General features: G+C 45.9%; 1 protein-coding gene across 2 annotated transcripts; it reads right to left on the reverse strand.

Moving 5' to 3' along the window:
• Window positions 1–1,367: 1,367 nt before the first annotated feature.
• Window positions 1,368–9,496, reverse strand: LOC133381380 (zinc finger protein 420-like). 2 transcript variants are annotated; one of them, XM_061620442.1, is made up of 4 exons: window positions 9,426–9,496; window positions 8,238–8,320; window positions 7,162–7,288; window positions 1,368–4,219 (listed from the first exon to the last, which is right to left on the reverse strand). In XM_061620442.1, the coding sequence occupies exons 2-4, from the start codon at window positions 8,250–8,252 to the stop codon at window positions 2,586–2,588; spliced, it is 1,776 nt and encodes a 591-aa protein (XP_061476426.1). In that variant the 5' UTR covers window positions 8,253–8,320; window positions 9,426–9,496; the 3' UTR covers window positions 1,368–2,585. The 2 variants fall into 2 exon arrangements, with proteins under 2 accessions (XP_061476426.1, XP_061476427.1); XM_061620443.1 differs by lacking the exon at window positions 9,426–9,496 and adding an exon at window positions 9,095–9,181.
• Window positions 9,497–13,629: the final 4,133 nt, after the last annotated feature.

Here is a 13,629-nt window from a genome sequence, read left to right on the forward strand (position 1 = left end):
GACTCCTGGGTCACCCTCAACCCCTTGTAGTGGCTGATCAGGCAGGGCTCTCACCTCCTCACATGGGGTCTCCTTTTTCTCTCCAAAGATGCTTTCATATATCTCTCCCATTCATTTCCAATGCTCCTGCCGCTCCTATTGCCTTTGCTGCTGGTCCTCCTGGCGTTCTTTCTGCCTTTGCTGCTGGTCCAGCTGGAACATCAATTTCATCTGTTCCAGGAGAAATGCTGTTCTCCCCTCCATCTTGACTCAGGCACACCTTGCTCCCAAAGCTTCTTCTAGGAACTCAATCCCACTTTTGACACCAGTGTTGCGCGCCTCCCCCAATCTCCGAGCGGTGAGATTTCAGGGGGTCCCTGCGCCCATCCAGGGTTTGGTTTCCTTTGGGAAGAAGGTCAGCGGAGACTGCGGTGTCTTTATGAAATATGGTTTATTTATGTACACACATTCCAACCTGAGCTTAGGGTGGAGGGGTTCAAGGCATCAGCAGTCTAATATCCAGCTTTTCCATCTAGGTGCAGGGGCATCCTATCGCCACGATGCAGGGAGCCAGCCTCTCCGCATGCCTGCAGCCCTAATTCTCCAGTACACACACTTCCAACTCCAAACACACTTCTCCCCACCCAGGAGTGGGGGGGAGACTCTCCTCCAGTAGAGTTTAAAATGACAAAAAGGATCTTCCTAGCCCCTTTCACCAGTTGCCGGGGCAACTAAATAGGACCATTAACTACCTAGCCACTCTATTTGATTAACAAAGGAGATTCATCTGGCTAGCAGAGCCTGCCTCCCAGGCATAGGATTCCAAATCAGAGGCTGGAAAGGTGACCCACAGAAATCATCCATTCCAGCCCCCCCCCATGCTCATAACAATACTAACAATACTTCCTTTGGAAAGATATTATGAATATGGGGGTTGGAATGGATGATTCCTGTGGGTCCCCTTCCAGCCTCTGATTTGGAATCCTGTGCCTTGGAATGAGGAACTCACTCTGCTGGTCGGATGAGTCTCTCTTTGGTTAAGCTAATAAGAGTGGCCAGGTAGGAGAATGGGTCTATCAGTTGCGCCGGAACTGGTGAATGGGCCAGTAAGATCCTTTTGTTATTGAGACTCTTCAGGAGAAGCCTTCCCCCCCCCTCTTGAAACCTAGGAGAGGCTTGTGTTTTTTAGTTTTCTAGAGAATGGCTGGGGCTGGAGGCAGGCAGAGAGGCTATCCCTCTGCACCATGGCTTTAGGATGCCTCCTGCAACCCAGATGGAAAAGCTGGATATTGGACTGCTGATGCCTTGAACCCCTCCATCCTAAGCTCAGGTTGGAATGTGTGTAAATAAATAAACCATATTTCATAAAGACACCGCAGTCTCCACTGCCCTTCTTCCCAAAGGAAACCAAATCCTGGATGAGCGCAGGGACCCCGGAAATCTCACCGCTCGGAGATTGGGGAGACGCTCAACAATATACTTTAAATACATCAGCAGAATACCAGTAAATGCATTTCAGTTTATGAACAGAGGAGCATGATAACATTACAGAGGAATTCACAACACATGAATGAATCTTGGGAAAGGGAGATATAAGGACCACAATATGCAAATAAGTATTACCCAGCAAACAAAAATGCAATATGGATATGTAAACTTAATTCTACTCAGAAGAACAACGTGCACCTTGGCTATTACAAACAATAATTACAACATGCAAAGCTGGTAATAACTTTATTATGCAACTCTACTTTCACTCACCCTGTTTCATCAGTCCAAACCACTTGAAACTTTTCTATGTTACAGCTATGTAGGCATTCACTCTAAATATCCTTGCAGTGATTCAAAGGAGTCCCATGGATAGGATCCAGAAGCACAGAGATGAAGGGGAAAGGTTGGAAAAAAGAAAACTGAGAAATATAAACCTCATCTGCGAAGAAGTGAAAATCAGGACAATAATGTATATAAACCCTAGAAAAACAAAACCTGTTAATTTGTTTATGAGTGACAGCTCCAGCCCCAAAAGACTGACTTACAGGAGAATGACCACAAACACCCTCAAAACTGAAGAAGGGACTGATTCAAAGCAGGAAATCTCCCCTCTTCTGAACTGGAAGAAAAAAGACACGCTGGGCTGCAAAGGCCCCAGAACAACCAAAACTCTAGTAGAAATACCTGGAGTTGAATCAAAAATAAATTTCAGGGGGAAAGTAGTAAAAACCTATTGTGAGAAAGAAAAAAGAACATCACAAAAACTACTATTTTAGAATTGGGGTCCAAGTTTGATTCCCTCCCCCTTCCTGTCCCTTTCCCTGTGTCATTTTTTTAGTGTAAGCCTGTGAACAGGGACTGTCTGACTTTAATTGATTTAATGTAAGCCACCGTGGGAGCCTTTTTGGCTGAACAAATGCTATAAAGAAATAAACAATTAATAGTAGTGAGTTAAAACACTGCATGGATCCATATCTTTGATCCCCATAGAAACCCTGGCTTTATTCCAAATTGCCCTTTTCTTTCACTGCATTTGTTCTAAATAAATATTAAATTCTGTATTGGTAAATGACAGGCCATGGGACAAACACCTATAGAAACAGTTTTCCATCATTTTAGGGGCCACCATGCAAACATTTATAAGGTTCGACCCCTGTATGAGTTCTTTGATGTATAGTAAGACGGCATTTCTGATTGAAGCTCTTTCCACACTTCAAGCATTTATGAGGTTTGTCCGCTGTATGAGTTCTTTCATGCGAAGAAAGGGTGCCACTCTGACGGAAGCTCTTTCCACACTCCAAGCACTTGTAAGGTTTCTCCCCTGTATGAATTCTTTTATGAATAGTAAGTTGGCAAAGCTGACTGAAGCTCTTTCCACACACCAAGCATTTATGAGGTTTGTCCCCTGTATGATTTCTTTGATGCACAGTAAGGGCGCCACTCCAGCTGAATCTCTTTCCACACTCCAGGCATTTATAAGGTTTGTCCCCTGTATGATTTCTTCGATGCACAGTAAGGGTGCTACTCCAACTGAATCTCTTTCCACACTCCAAGCATTTATAAGGTTTGTCCCCCGTGTGAGTTCTTTGATGTCTAGCAAGGCTGCTACTTCGACTGAAGCTCTTTCCACACTCCAAGCATTTATAAGGTTTGTCCCCTGTATGAGTTCTTTGATGCGAAGTAAGGGACCTACTGCAACTCAAGCTCTTTCCACACTCCAAGCATTTATAAGGTTTCTCCCCTGTATGAGTTCTTTGATGTGAAGTGAGTTGGCAAAACTGACGGAAGCTCTTTCCACACTCCAAGCATTTATAAGGTTTCTCACCTGTATGAGTTCTTCGATGCACAGTAAGGGTGCTACTCCAACTGAATCTCTTTCCACACTCCAAGCATTTATAAGGTTTCTCACCTGTATGAGTTCTTCGATGTGCAGTAAGTTTGCAAAGCTGACTGAAGCTCTTTCCACACTCCAAGCATTTATAAGGTTTGTCCCCTGTATGAGTTCTTTGATGCGAAGAAAGGTTCCCCCTCTGACTGAAGCTCTTTCCACACTCGAAGCATTGATAAGGTTTGTCCCCTGTATGAGTTCTCTGATGTGAAGAAAGGTTCCCCCTCTGATGAAAGCTCTTTCCACACTCCAAGCACTTGTAAGGTTTCTCCCCTGTATGAGTTCCTTGATGCAAGGTAAGGGTGCCACTCTGATGGAAGCTCTTTCCACACTCCAAGCACTTGTAAGGTTTCTCCCCTGTATGAGTTCTTTTATGGCTAGTAAGTTGGCAAAGCTCACTGAAGCACTTTCCACACTCCAAGCATTTATGAGGCTTGTCCCCTGTATGACTTCTTCGATGCACAATAAGGGCGCCACTCCAACTGAAACTCTTTCCACACTCAAAGCATTTATAAGGTTTCTCCCCTGTATGAGTTCTTTGATGCAACGTAAGGTGGTAATGCTGAGTAAAGCTCTTTCCACACTCCAAGCATTTAAAAGGTTTCTCCCCTGTATGAGTTCTTTGATGCAAAGTAAGGGCGCTACTCCGACTGAAGCTCTTTCCACACTCCAAGCATTTATGAGGTTTCTCCCCTGTATGAGTTCTTTGATGCAAAGTAAGGGCGCTACTCTGGCTGAACATCTTTCCACACTCCAAGCATTTATGAGGTTTCTCCCCTGTATGAATTCTTTGATGCAAAGTAAGGGCGCTACTCCGACTGAAGCTCTTTCCACACTCCAAGCATTTATGAGGTTTCTCCCCTGTATGACACAAGTAGATTTTTAAGATTAGCTAAACTGTCAGTTTGGTGTAGTGGTTAAGGTGTTGAACTACAATCTGGGAGACCAGGGTTCAAATCCCCATACAGCCATGAAGCTCACTGGGTGACCTGGGGTCAGTCACTGCCTCTCAGCCTCAGAGGGAAGCAATGGTAAATTCAGTATTGCCTCTGGATACCGCTTACCATGAAAACCCTATTCACAGGGTCGCCATAAGTTGGGATTGACTTGAAGGCAGTCCATTTCCATTTCATTTCCAAACTGTCAGCCAGAAAATCAACTTTAGGAAATTTGGGGTCAACAGAAGATTGTCCCTAGTAGTCTGACCAGGTTGTTGGCAAATTTGCCTGAGTTGGAGATTTACGGAATTTGACCCTAAGGGAAAAGGCACTTAGAAACAAGTGTCAGGAACGTTATCTCCTGAGACTCTACAAACTGATCAAGCACATTTAAGGAGGCTTTAAAGGAATTCTGTGGGAATGGTGGAAATGGAAAAGGATCTCACTGAGCAACTCTGTTATTGTAGGAGGATGTTCCATAGACCCTGAAATATTTTTTTAAAAAAATACAAATATCTTAAGTAGTGTATATACAAAGTGAGGCTGAGGGAACTAACTTTCTGTAGGTGGTGCGACCCAATTCCCTACAAGCACCAAGGAGGAAAATAAACATTTGTGCATCAAATAAAACTCAATTTCTTCTTGGAGAGAATACGAATACTTTCAAATAACAAGGACATTTAGGGTTTTTTTTAATGCTCCTTGGAAAGAGTGAGAGGAGAGACAACCTAAGCAAGGTGTATTATCAACAAGACCTGCTTTAATCACAGAAGATGGAAGACTGGTTAGATGGGAAGATTCTTAGCAGTCATTTCCAAACTGTGTGCAGCAAGGTAATTAAAGAATTAGCTGATTTTCTATTTTATTTTTTAAAAACATAACTGCCTTTTAGGATGAATCACCCCACCAAGGTGTATTAGACATAGTTTCAGTCATTTGAATCTATCATTTTATTATGCAAAGTGCTTAGAGAGTTTTGTGACTTAAGTGGTCTATCCATCACCCTTAACAGAAATCATTAAATAAAATCCCAAACAGCAGACAGGAGACCCCTCCAGACTTCTACTTCCATACCAGCTCATTTAGGACACGGCAGATCTGAGATATTTCCTCTTGAAAGGTGTCAATGGGATGACAAGATGCCAAACACCCAAGAGTACCCAAATCCTGTCAGGTCTGGATTTCTCTGACAGTGGGCTGGATCTCACAAGCAGACCTTAATGCCTCAGATCCACAGCCAGCCCAGTGCCTCCTAGCTTTTTTGACAAGCCCGAGCAACTCCTTGCACTCCGAGTAAAAGGGGCCAGGATACAGAAAAGTTCAGGGGTGGTGAGAAAGGGAGGAAGGTCTCCCTCCTTTTAGTGGAAAAGGCCCAAAGAGTTGTTGAATCATAGAACAGTAGAGTTGGAAGGGGCCTGTTAGGCCATCAAGTCCAACCCCCTGCGCAATGCAGGAATCCAAATCAAAGCATTCCCGACAGAAGGAAATTCGAAGGCGAGACAAAAGGTTCATGTTTACTGTACATGAACAAAAAAAACAGAGGAATGGAAAGGAAGAAGACAGGAACGTTCTTATAGAAGGAACAAGTGAATGTAAAAGGACCAGGCAGGAGGGATGAAGGAATCTGGCTGGGATGGGGGCAGCAGATGAGGTACCGATGGAGCATGTAAAGAGAATGAGAGATGAAATGACACAAGATGGGTAGAAATACGTTGAGAAGTATGTGGGGGTGGGAAGGGGAAAACGTATATGAAAAAAGCCTTCTCTCCCTATAGCTCCTGGACCAGCAAATTCTGCCTCAAAAGGGGAGACTGAGTTGCAAAGTCTCCAGACAAAGGTCTGTACTTAGCATGGGAAAGATGAGCTATGGAACTTCTTGACACAAGGTAAACCCTGTTGTAAACCATAAAGCAATTTGCAAAGATGGACCAGGCATCAGTAGGAAATAATAACTGCCATCTGATTATGCCATATTTTGCTTCCCTCTGTCTGAAACTGGTGGGCTTCAGTAATTTTCAGGTGTTTCAAGTGAGCCCTGGGGTTGGAGGGTGTGAGACCCCTGCACAAGGTGGGGGGCACCTCAAGTTGAACAGTCTTGATTTGTGCCAATTTAGCCAGAATGCCCAGAGACAGAGGGGTCCCATCACACATCTGAGCATCTACCTGCTGATCTCTCCTCTCCTGAAAAGCCACGGACTAAAAGTTCTTCTCCTCCACCTCCCTCCAGCTGGGAGATGGGGTTAGCTTTCAAACTCAGATGTCCTTTGTGAAACAGAGGAACTTGCCTTAAACAGAGCCAGTCCATTGGCCCATCCAGGGGTGGGCGGCTGGGAGGAGCTGCACTATGCCCCTGGCCTCCCAGTGCTGGTCTTGCTGCTGCCTGCCTTGAGGAATAGGGGGAGGAGCAAAGCAATGGGGCAGTCAGGGTTTGTGGGGAAGCCTCCAGAGCCATTCAGGTGCCCTACACAGCCTGAACCTAGCACTCCTCGCCTGCTGCTCCTGGACCTCTCCAGCTTAGTACAGCGTCCTCTGAATAAAACATGGAGTCCCACCCACCCACTCCCAAGAAAAGAGACCTGTCTGGTCAGAAGATAAGAGATGAGATAGATAACTCATAGCAGATGCACCCATTGGCCATGATGGCTGTGTTACCACCAGTATCCGGGGCAGTATGCGGATCACAAGTGGGGAGGGTGCTGTTGCACTCATGTCCTGATTGTGGACTTCATAGAGGCATCTGGTTGGCCCCTGAGAAAGGAGAACCCTTGACTAGATGGGCCTTTGGCCTGATCCTGCTCTTCTTACACTCTTATGTCCAGGGTAAGTCCATCAAAACCCTTCCAGTGATCTAAAGGGGATCCTTACCCAAAGAGGTGATCATCTCATGAATCTCCACCATCACCTCCTCGTAAAGAGCTCTCTGGCCTGGATCCAGCAGGACCCATTCCTCCTCCGTGAAATATATGGCCACCTCCTCGAAGGTCACCGGCCCCTGGAAGATGAAAACAAACACCTTCCTCATAGATCCTCACAGGCAAGGAGTGGCAACCATCTGTTCCCCACTCATAAAAGTTGGGACTTTTCACAAAACACCAAGTTGAGATGGCATTTACGTGAGGGGAAAGCACATTAAGAACTCCATTGTGAACTTGCTGATCTTCTAACAAACATATATATTTTGTCCTTGACATTGCCTTCCATATCTAATGACTGTTAAGTGGCCAATATAAAATGATTTTTTGAAAAGAGGATTCAAACAGCATGCAGTTAATTAAGAGGATGGTTAGCTTAACATTCCTTTTGAGAAAACTAGTGGATAATATTATGAAAGACAGAATTTGCAGTTCTTCTCTCAGCTTGGATATTACAGAGATGAATACAATAATGTATGGTGTGGAGAAACTGGACGGAGACACATTCTTCTCCCTTTCTGATGCTATAGTCGAGGCCGTCCGATAAAGCTACATGTTGGCAGCTTCTGGACACACAAAGGGAAGCACTTCTTCACACAGCGCAGACTTAATCACTGGAATTGCCTTTAAAAGAGGATTAGACAAAGTCATGGAGGCGAAGGCCATCAACTTCTATTAGCCATGAGGGCCATGTAGTACCTCCACTGTCAGAGGCAGTATACCAGTGAATACCAGTTACTGGGAATCACTGGAAGAGTGCTGTTGTGCTCAGGTTCTTCCCAGAAGACTCTGGTTGGCCACTGTGTCTGGGCTGGACTAGATGGGTGTTGGGCCTGATCCAGCAGGGCTCTTCTTACGTAGTGTAAAGTTCAAAGGTTCATGGGAAAAAGTCAGTGGAATCGACATCCACAGAAGGATCCCCAGAAGCACAAGGGTAAGAGACAAGGCCACCTGCAACTAGTCCCCCTGGAACAAGGACAGACCCACTCTGGCTGTCCCCAACTTGTCTCCCCGATGATGTTCCCCTACCTGAGCTGGCTGCATGGCGGCTGTTTCCTCTCCTGGGTAATGGGGGGAGGATCCAGAATGTCACTCTGATGCCATTTCACAGCCTGCAAAGGGAGAAAATGTCACCCAATTATTACCAAATTAGCACGCAGCCCTATTTAGCCAATCCCCTCATGTCAAAATTGAATAAGAGGTTCTTAAATTGCCCCAGTGGGCGAAAGGGTGGTGACCCAACAGGGCCTGAGAGGCTAAAATATTTTTAGACAGCTTTATTTTAAATCAGTCAGAACACCAATTACTGCATTTCAGCTTATGAAAGATATGAGAACAGTCAGAGAGAAATCAACAGCACGTTGCACATGAATGTATCTTGGTACAGGGAGAAATGAGGTAAAATATACATAAACAATTATCTAGAAAAACAACATAGGAAATATTAATATGAAACTTAATATTTAGGAAGAAGACTCTGCATGATTAAAATTAAGGACAACTTAACTGCTGCTGAATACTATACAGGCCCACCTAAACTCCACCAGCCCTCTAGTTTGAGTTGACTACGTGATCGCAGCTGACCCAACTAAATTGCCATTTGATGGACAAGAAGAGCATCCCTCCTGCATCCTCCTTTCCCTTCCAGAATCAGCAAACCTCCTTTCTCGCCTTCATTGCCCTTTACTTGGTAGCCTGTATCTCCCCACCCCACTCGGGGGGGGGATCCTCAGTCACTCCTGGCCTTTCCATCTCACTGCTCAATTGTATACTCAAAATCATCCTTCTTTAAAATTGATTTTTCTTAAAAAAGGATGTGCCTCCCCGTCTGACTGCTGCTTCTCCTCCCTTCAAAATGGAACTCACTCCCCGCAAACCAACCTTACCTCCTTCTCAGCCTGAGAGGGTTCCTATCCCTTTCCCTCACCCGTGTCTGCCAATCCCCCAGGAATGCATCTGACCCTCTTTGGAAGCCATCCAAACTGGCGAGCACCCGAAAGTGCAACCGCTGTTCCCACCCTGCCACCCCCCCCCATGCAAGGCTGCTTCCTCTGCACCAGGACAGCCCCCCCCCCCCAAAATCTGCAGGCTGCAGGAAAACCAGCCATGGAGTTGTGTCTCTGCTTTGCATGAGATTCGGTTGGGTTGCATCGAGAAGCCCTCCGGTTCTTAGTAGCGGGGAGCCGGGAGGTTTATCCCACCCCCCTCTTTCAGCACCTTTGCTTCTTTGTTCCTTTCAGCTCCTTCCGAAGGAAACTGACCAGGCCGAATAGGGAGGTGTGATGACCATAGAGAGAGAGGGGTACAACATGTAGCATGCACTTCCCGCCCTCATGCGAAGGCTGTTCTGGGCAGGCAGGATCAAGCCTCTTTCATTGCTTCCATGCCACTTTGTCCCTTCCCCTTCGGCTGCCGCTATTTTTTGCAGCTGCGCCCTTATTTATTATTATTAATTGAATTTATTAGTCACCCATCTGGCTGGTTATCCAGCCACTCTGGGCGATGTACAAAATAGACATACAAATACATTAAAAAGGTAAAGGTGTCCCCGCACTTGTAGTGCGAGTCACTCGTTTCCGACTCTCAGGGTGACGTCTTGCGACGTTTACTAGGCAGACCATATATATGGGGTGGGATTGCCAGTTCCTTCCCCAGCCTTTATTTACCCCTCAGCATATGCCGGGTACTCATTTTACCGACCGCAGATGGATGTAATAAAATCTAGCCCTTCCCTATTGCCGCTCTCGATTGGGAACCTGAAGTGTCACGAAGCCTAAGGACCACCGTCCAGCTTGGCCTATTAACCCTTCGAGTTCCACCGACCTGATACCCCAGCGGAGAGGCCAAGCCAGGAAATACTTTCTAACATTCATCGCTCAATTTAAGATCTAGCGGGGTGGGGGGTGCGGGGTGGGGGGTGGGGGGGAGATGGAGAGCGGGCCAGGGGGAGGCCCTGCTTCCTGGGGCAGAGAAAGGGATGCTTAGGGGGTTGTATGCTAGTCCTACACAGAGTAGACCCATTTAAGTTCATAGCCAAAACTAGCCGAGGTCCATTAATTTCAGTGGGTTTACTCCTAGTAGACCTTAGTTGGGGGGAACCCAGAGAGCAGACCCACCTAAATCATTGTATGCGGATGGTGCTGCAGCCTCTCCTGGAGGGCTCTGAATCCCCCCTCCCCCATGAAAGCAGAAGGCAGCTGTCAGGGAAGGCTCTGGCCTGTTTTTCTCATTTTCTTCTGTGATCTCCCGTGTTAAGTCTTGTGAACTTTCTGATCAGCTCCCTCCAGCGGGGGAACTCTGAGCTCCCAGAGGAGTGGATCCTCCACATGTAGGGGCAGTATACCTAAACTCAAATGCTGTAGAGAAACGTGATTGTTTCTTTTACATTGAATAATTAATTTAAGAGCGAAGTTTTTGTCAGAAATGTAGGTTTACGTACGTGGGGATTCAGTGGATGAATACATCACTGATAAGTTGCAGCGCAAGCATAACCATGTCTCTTTGGACATCAGTCTTGTTGAATCCAGTGGGGCTCACGTTCCTAGGGAACTGGGGTTAGAATAACAGACTTATGGGTTTATAAACAATGGCCTGTATTTAAATAAATCCCAAAGTCACTAATAGTATAAAAATGAGGCTTAAGGAGATCCATACTATGCACACATTTAAAGTTCATGAGTTCCCCCCAAAGAATCCTGGGAACTGAAGTTTCTTAACGGGGCTGGGAATTTGTAGAGCTGTGAGGGGAAAACTACAGTTCCCAGGTCGGGGGCGGGGATTCACGTCCTTTAAATGTGCCTTGAATGTGCCTTAAATGTAGGGTGGGGAACTGACCAAGGGATGTGAAGAAGGGCCGAAAGAGAAATTTCCCTTGGGGTTCTGGTAGAGGACGGAGGGTGAACTCCCTGCTGATTGGCATCAGACAGGTGCCGTAACTTTAGTCTTTTTGGCACTTGCTTAAGATATTTTTGTTTAAGCAAGCCTATTGAGACAGGTAGGAGAGCCAGTGTGGTGCAGTGGTTAAGGTGTTGGACTATGACTTGGGAGACCAGGGTTCGAATCCCCACATAGCCATGAAGCTCACTGGGTGACTTTGGGCCAGTCGCTGCCACTCAGCCCCATGAAAACCCTATTCACAGGGTCACCATAAGTCGGAATTGACTTGAAGGCAGTACATTTACATTGAGACAGGTAGAGGTAGGGTTGCTAGAGCTCCAGTGTTTGCCCAGAGACTCCAGATGTTGGGAGATCAGGTCTCTGGGTGAGTCACCCCAATCTCTGGACACTTAGCTTTCATTTTTTTTAAAATTAAGTTTCTAGGTGGTCTGGTTCAAGAGATATACACTGAAACTTCAGCCACCGCCCCTCTGGAACTTCTGTTAAATGAGCTGGTGGCTAGCTGCTCTAATCCCACCCTTTCAGGTTTGTAGCCAATAAGTGAAGTCAGGGCTGTGATTGACAAGGAATTTGTTAACCTCCAGGCAGGAGCTAGAATCCATTGCAAGGACAGAAAATGGTCTTTTCTGGTTTATAGCTTTCAACACTAGCAAAATCTTCCTAGAATCATAGAAACATAGAGTTGGAAGGGGCCTTGTAGGCCATCGAGTCCAACCCCCTGCTCACAGCAGGAAATCCACAGCTAGAGCATCTCCCGCAGATAGCTGTCCAGCCTCTGCTTGAAGACATCTAGCGAAGGGGATCCCACCACCTCCCTAGGCAGTCAGTTCCATTGCCGAACTGCCCTTACTGTCAAGAAGTTCCTTCTAATGTCCAATCTGAATCTATGCTCCTGCAACTTAAAACCATTAGACCTAGTCCTACCCTCTGGGGCAGCAGAGAACAAATCTGTACCCTCCTCTATGTGATAGCCCTTCAGGTACTTAAAGAGTGCAATCATGTCACCCCTCAGCCTTCTCTTCACCAGACTGAACATGCCAAGTTCCTTCAACCTTTCCTCATAAGACTTGTTCTCCATACCGGCTATCATCCTCGTCGCCCTCTTCTGAACCCGCTCTAACTTGTCTATATCTTTCTTAAAATGAGGCGCCCAGAACTGAACGCAGTATTCCAGATGAGGCCTGACCAATGCAGAATATAGTGGGACTATTACTTCCCTCGACCTGGAAACTATAGCTCTGTTGATGCTGCCCCAAACCGTGTTTGCCTTTTTTGCCGCAGCATCACACTGCTGGGTCATGTTCAACTTACGATCCACTACAATTCCAAGGTCCTTCTCACACGCACTACTGCTAAGCCAGGTATTTCCCATCCTGTACCCGTGCATTTTGTTTTTGTGGCCTAAATGCAGAATCCTGCATTTGTCTTTATTGAATGTCATTTTATTAATTTCAGCCCAATTTTCTAGTCTATCCAGGTCCCTTTGGATTTTATTCCTGTCTTCCATTGGGTTAGCTATCCCTCCCAGTTTCGTATCATCCGCAAACTTCATAAGGCTTCCCTCCACCCCGTCATCTAAGTCATTGATAAAAATGTTGAAGAGTATCGGCCCCAGGACAGAACCCTGTGGCACTCCACTCGAGACTTCCTTTCAGTCCGAAGCAGAGCCACCGACGACCACTCTTTGAGTACGGTTTTCCAACCAGTTGTGAATCCACCTGACAGTATTTCTATGTAGTCCGCATTTGACGAGTTTGCTAATCAAAAGGTCATGGGGGACTTTGTCAAACGCCTTGCTGAAATCTAGATAGATGACATCTACAGCATTTCCACCATCTACTAAGCTAGTGACCCGATCAAAAAAAGAGATGAGATTAGTTTGACAGGATTTTTTCTTGACAAACTCATGCTGGCTCCTTCTAATCACAGCATTGTCATCTAGATAGTTGCCAATGGACTCTTTTATTATCCGTTCTAATATCTTTCCCAGTATTGAAGTCAGACTGACTGGCCTGTAATTCCCTGGATCTTCTTTTTTACCGTTTTTAAAGAGCGGGATGACGTTTGCTCGTCTCCAATCCTCTGGCACCTCTCCCGTTCTCCAGGATTTCTCAAAGATGATGGCAAGAGGTTCCGAGAGTACATCCGCAAGTTCCTTCAATACTCTGGAATGCAGTTCATCAGGCCCTGGAGATTTGAACTCATTTAGGTTAACTAGGTATTTCCTGACTATCTCCTTATCAATCTCGAACTGTTAACTGTTAGAGTGGTACGACAATGGAACCAATGACCTAGGGAGGTGGTGGGCTTTCCAACACTGGAGGCATTCAGGAGGCAGCTGGACAGCTACCTGTTGGCTATGCTTTAATTTGGATTCCTGCATTGAGCAGGGGGTTGGACTCAATGGCCTTATAGGCCCCTTCCAACTCTATGATTCTAAAAGTTCCTTTCTCTGTGTGCAGGTTGGGAGATGTAGAACAAAAAAATCACAGCAGGATGTTGGTAGACAATTGTTTACTGTAAA

This window comes from Rhineura floridana, chromosome 3, assembly GCF_030035675.1.
Source record: "Rhineura floridana isolate rRhiFlo1 chromosome 3, rRhiFlo1.hap2, whole genome shotgun sequence".
NCBI classification, from domain to species: Eukaryota; Metazoa; Chordata; class Lepidosauria; order Squamata; family Rhineuridae; genus Rhineura; species Rhineura floridana.

Excerpts from the sequence above, each read along its gene's own strand:
- LOC133381380 (XM_061620442.1), bottom strand. Across the intron at positions 4,220-7,161 it reads TGAGATGATCACCTCTTTGG|GGGAGAAACCTCATAAATGC; the intron begins GTAAGGATCCCC and ends TGTGTCATACAG.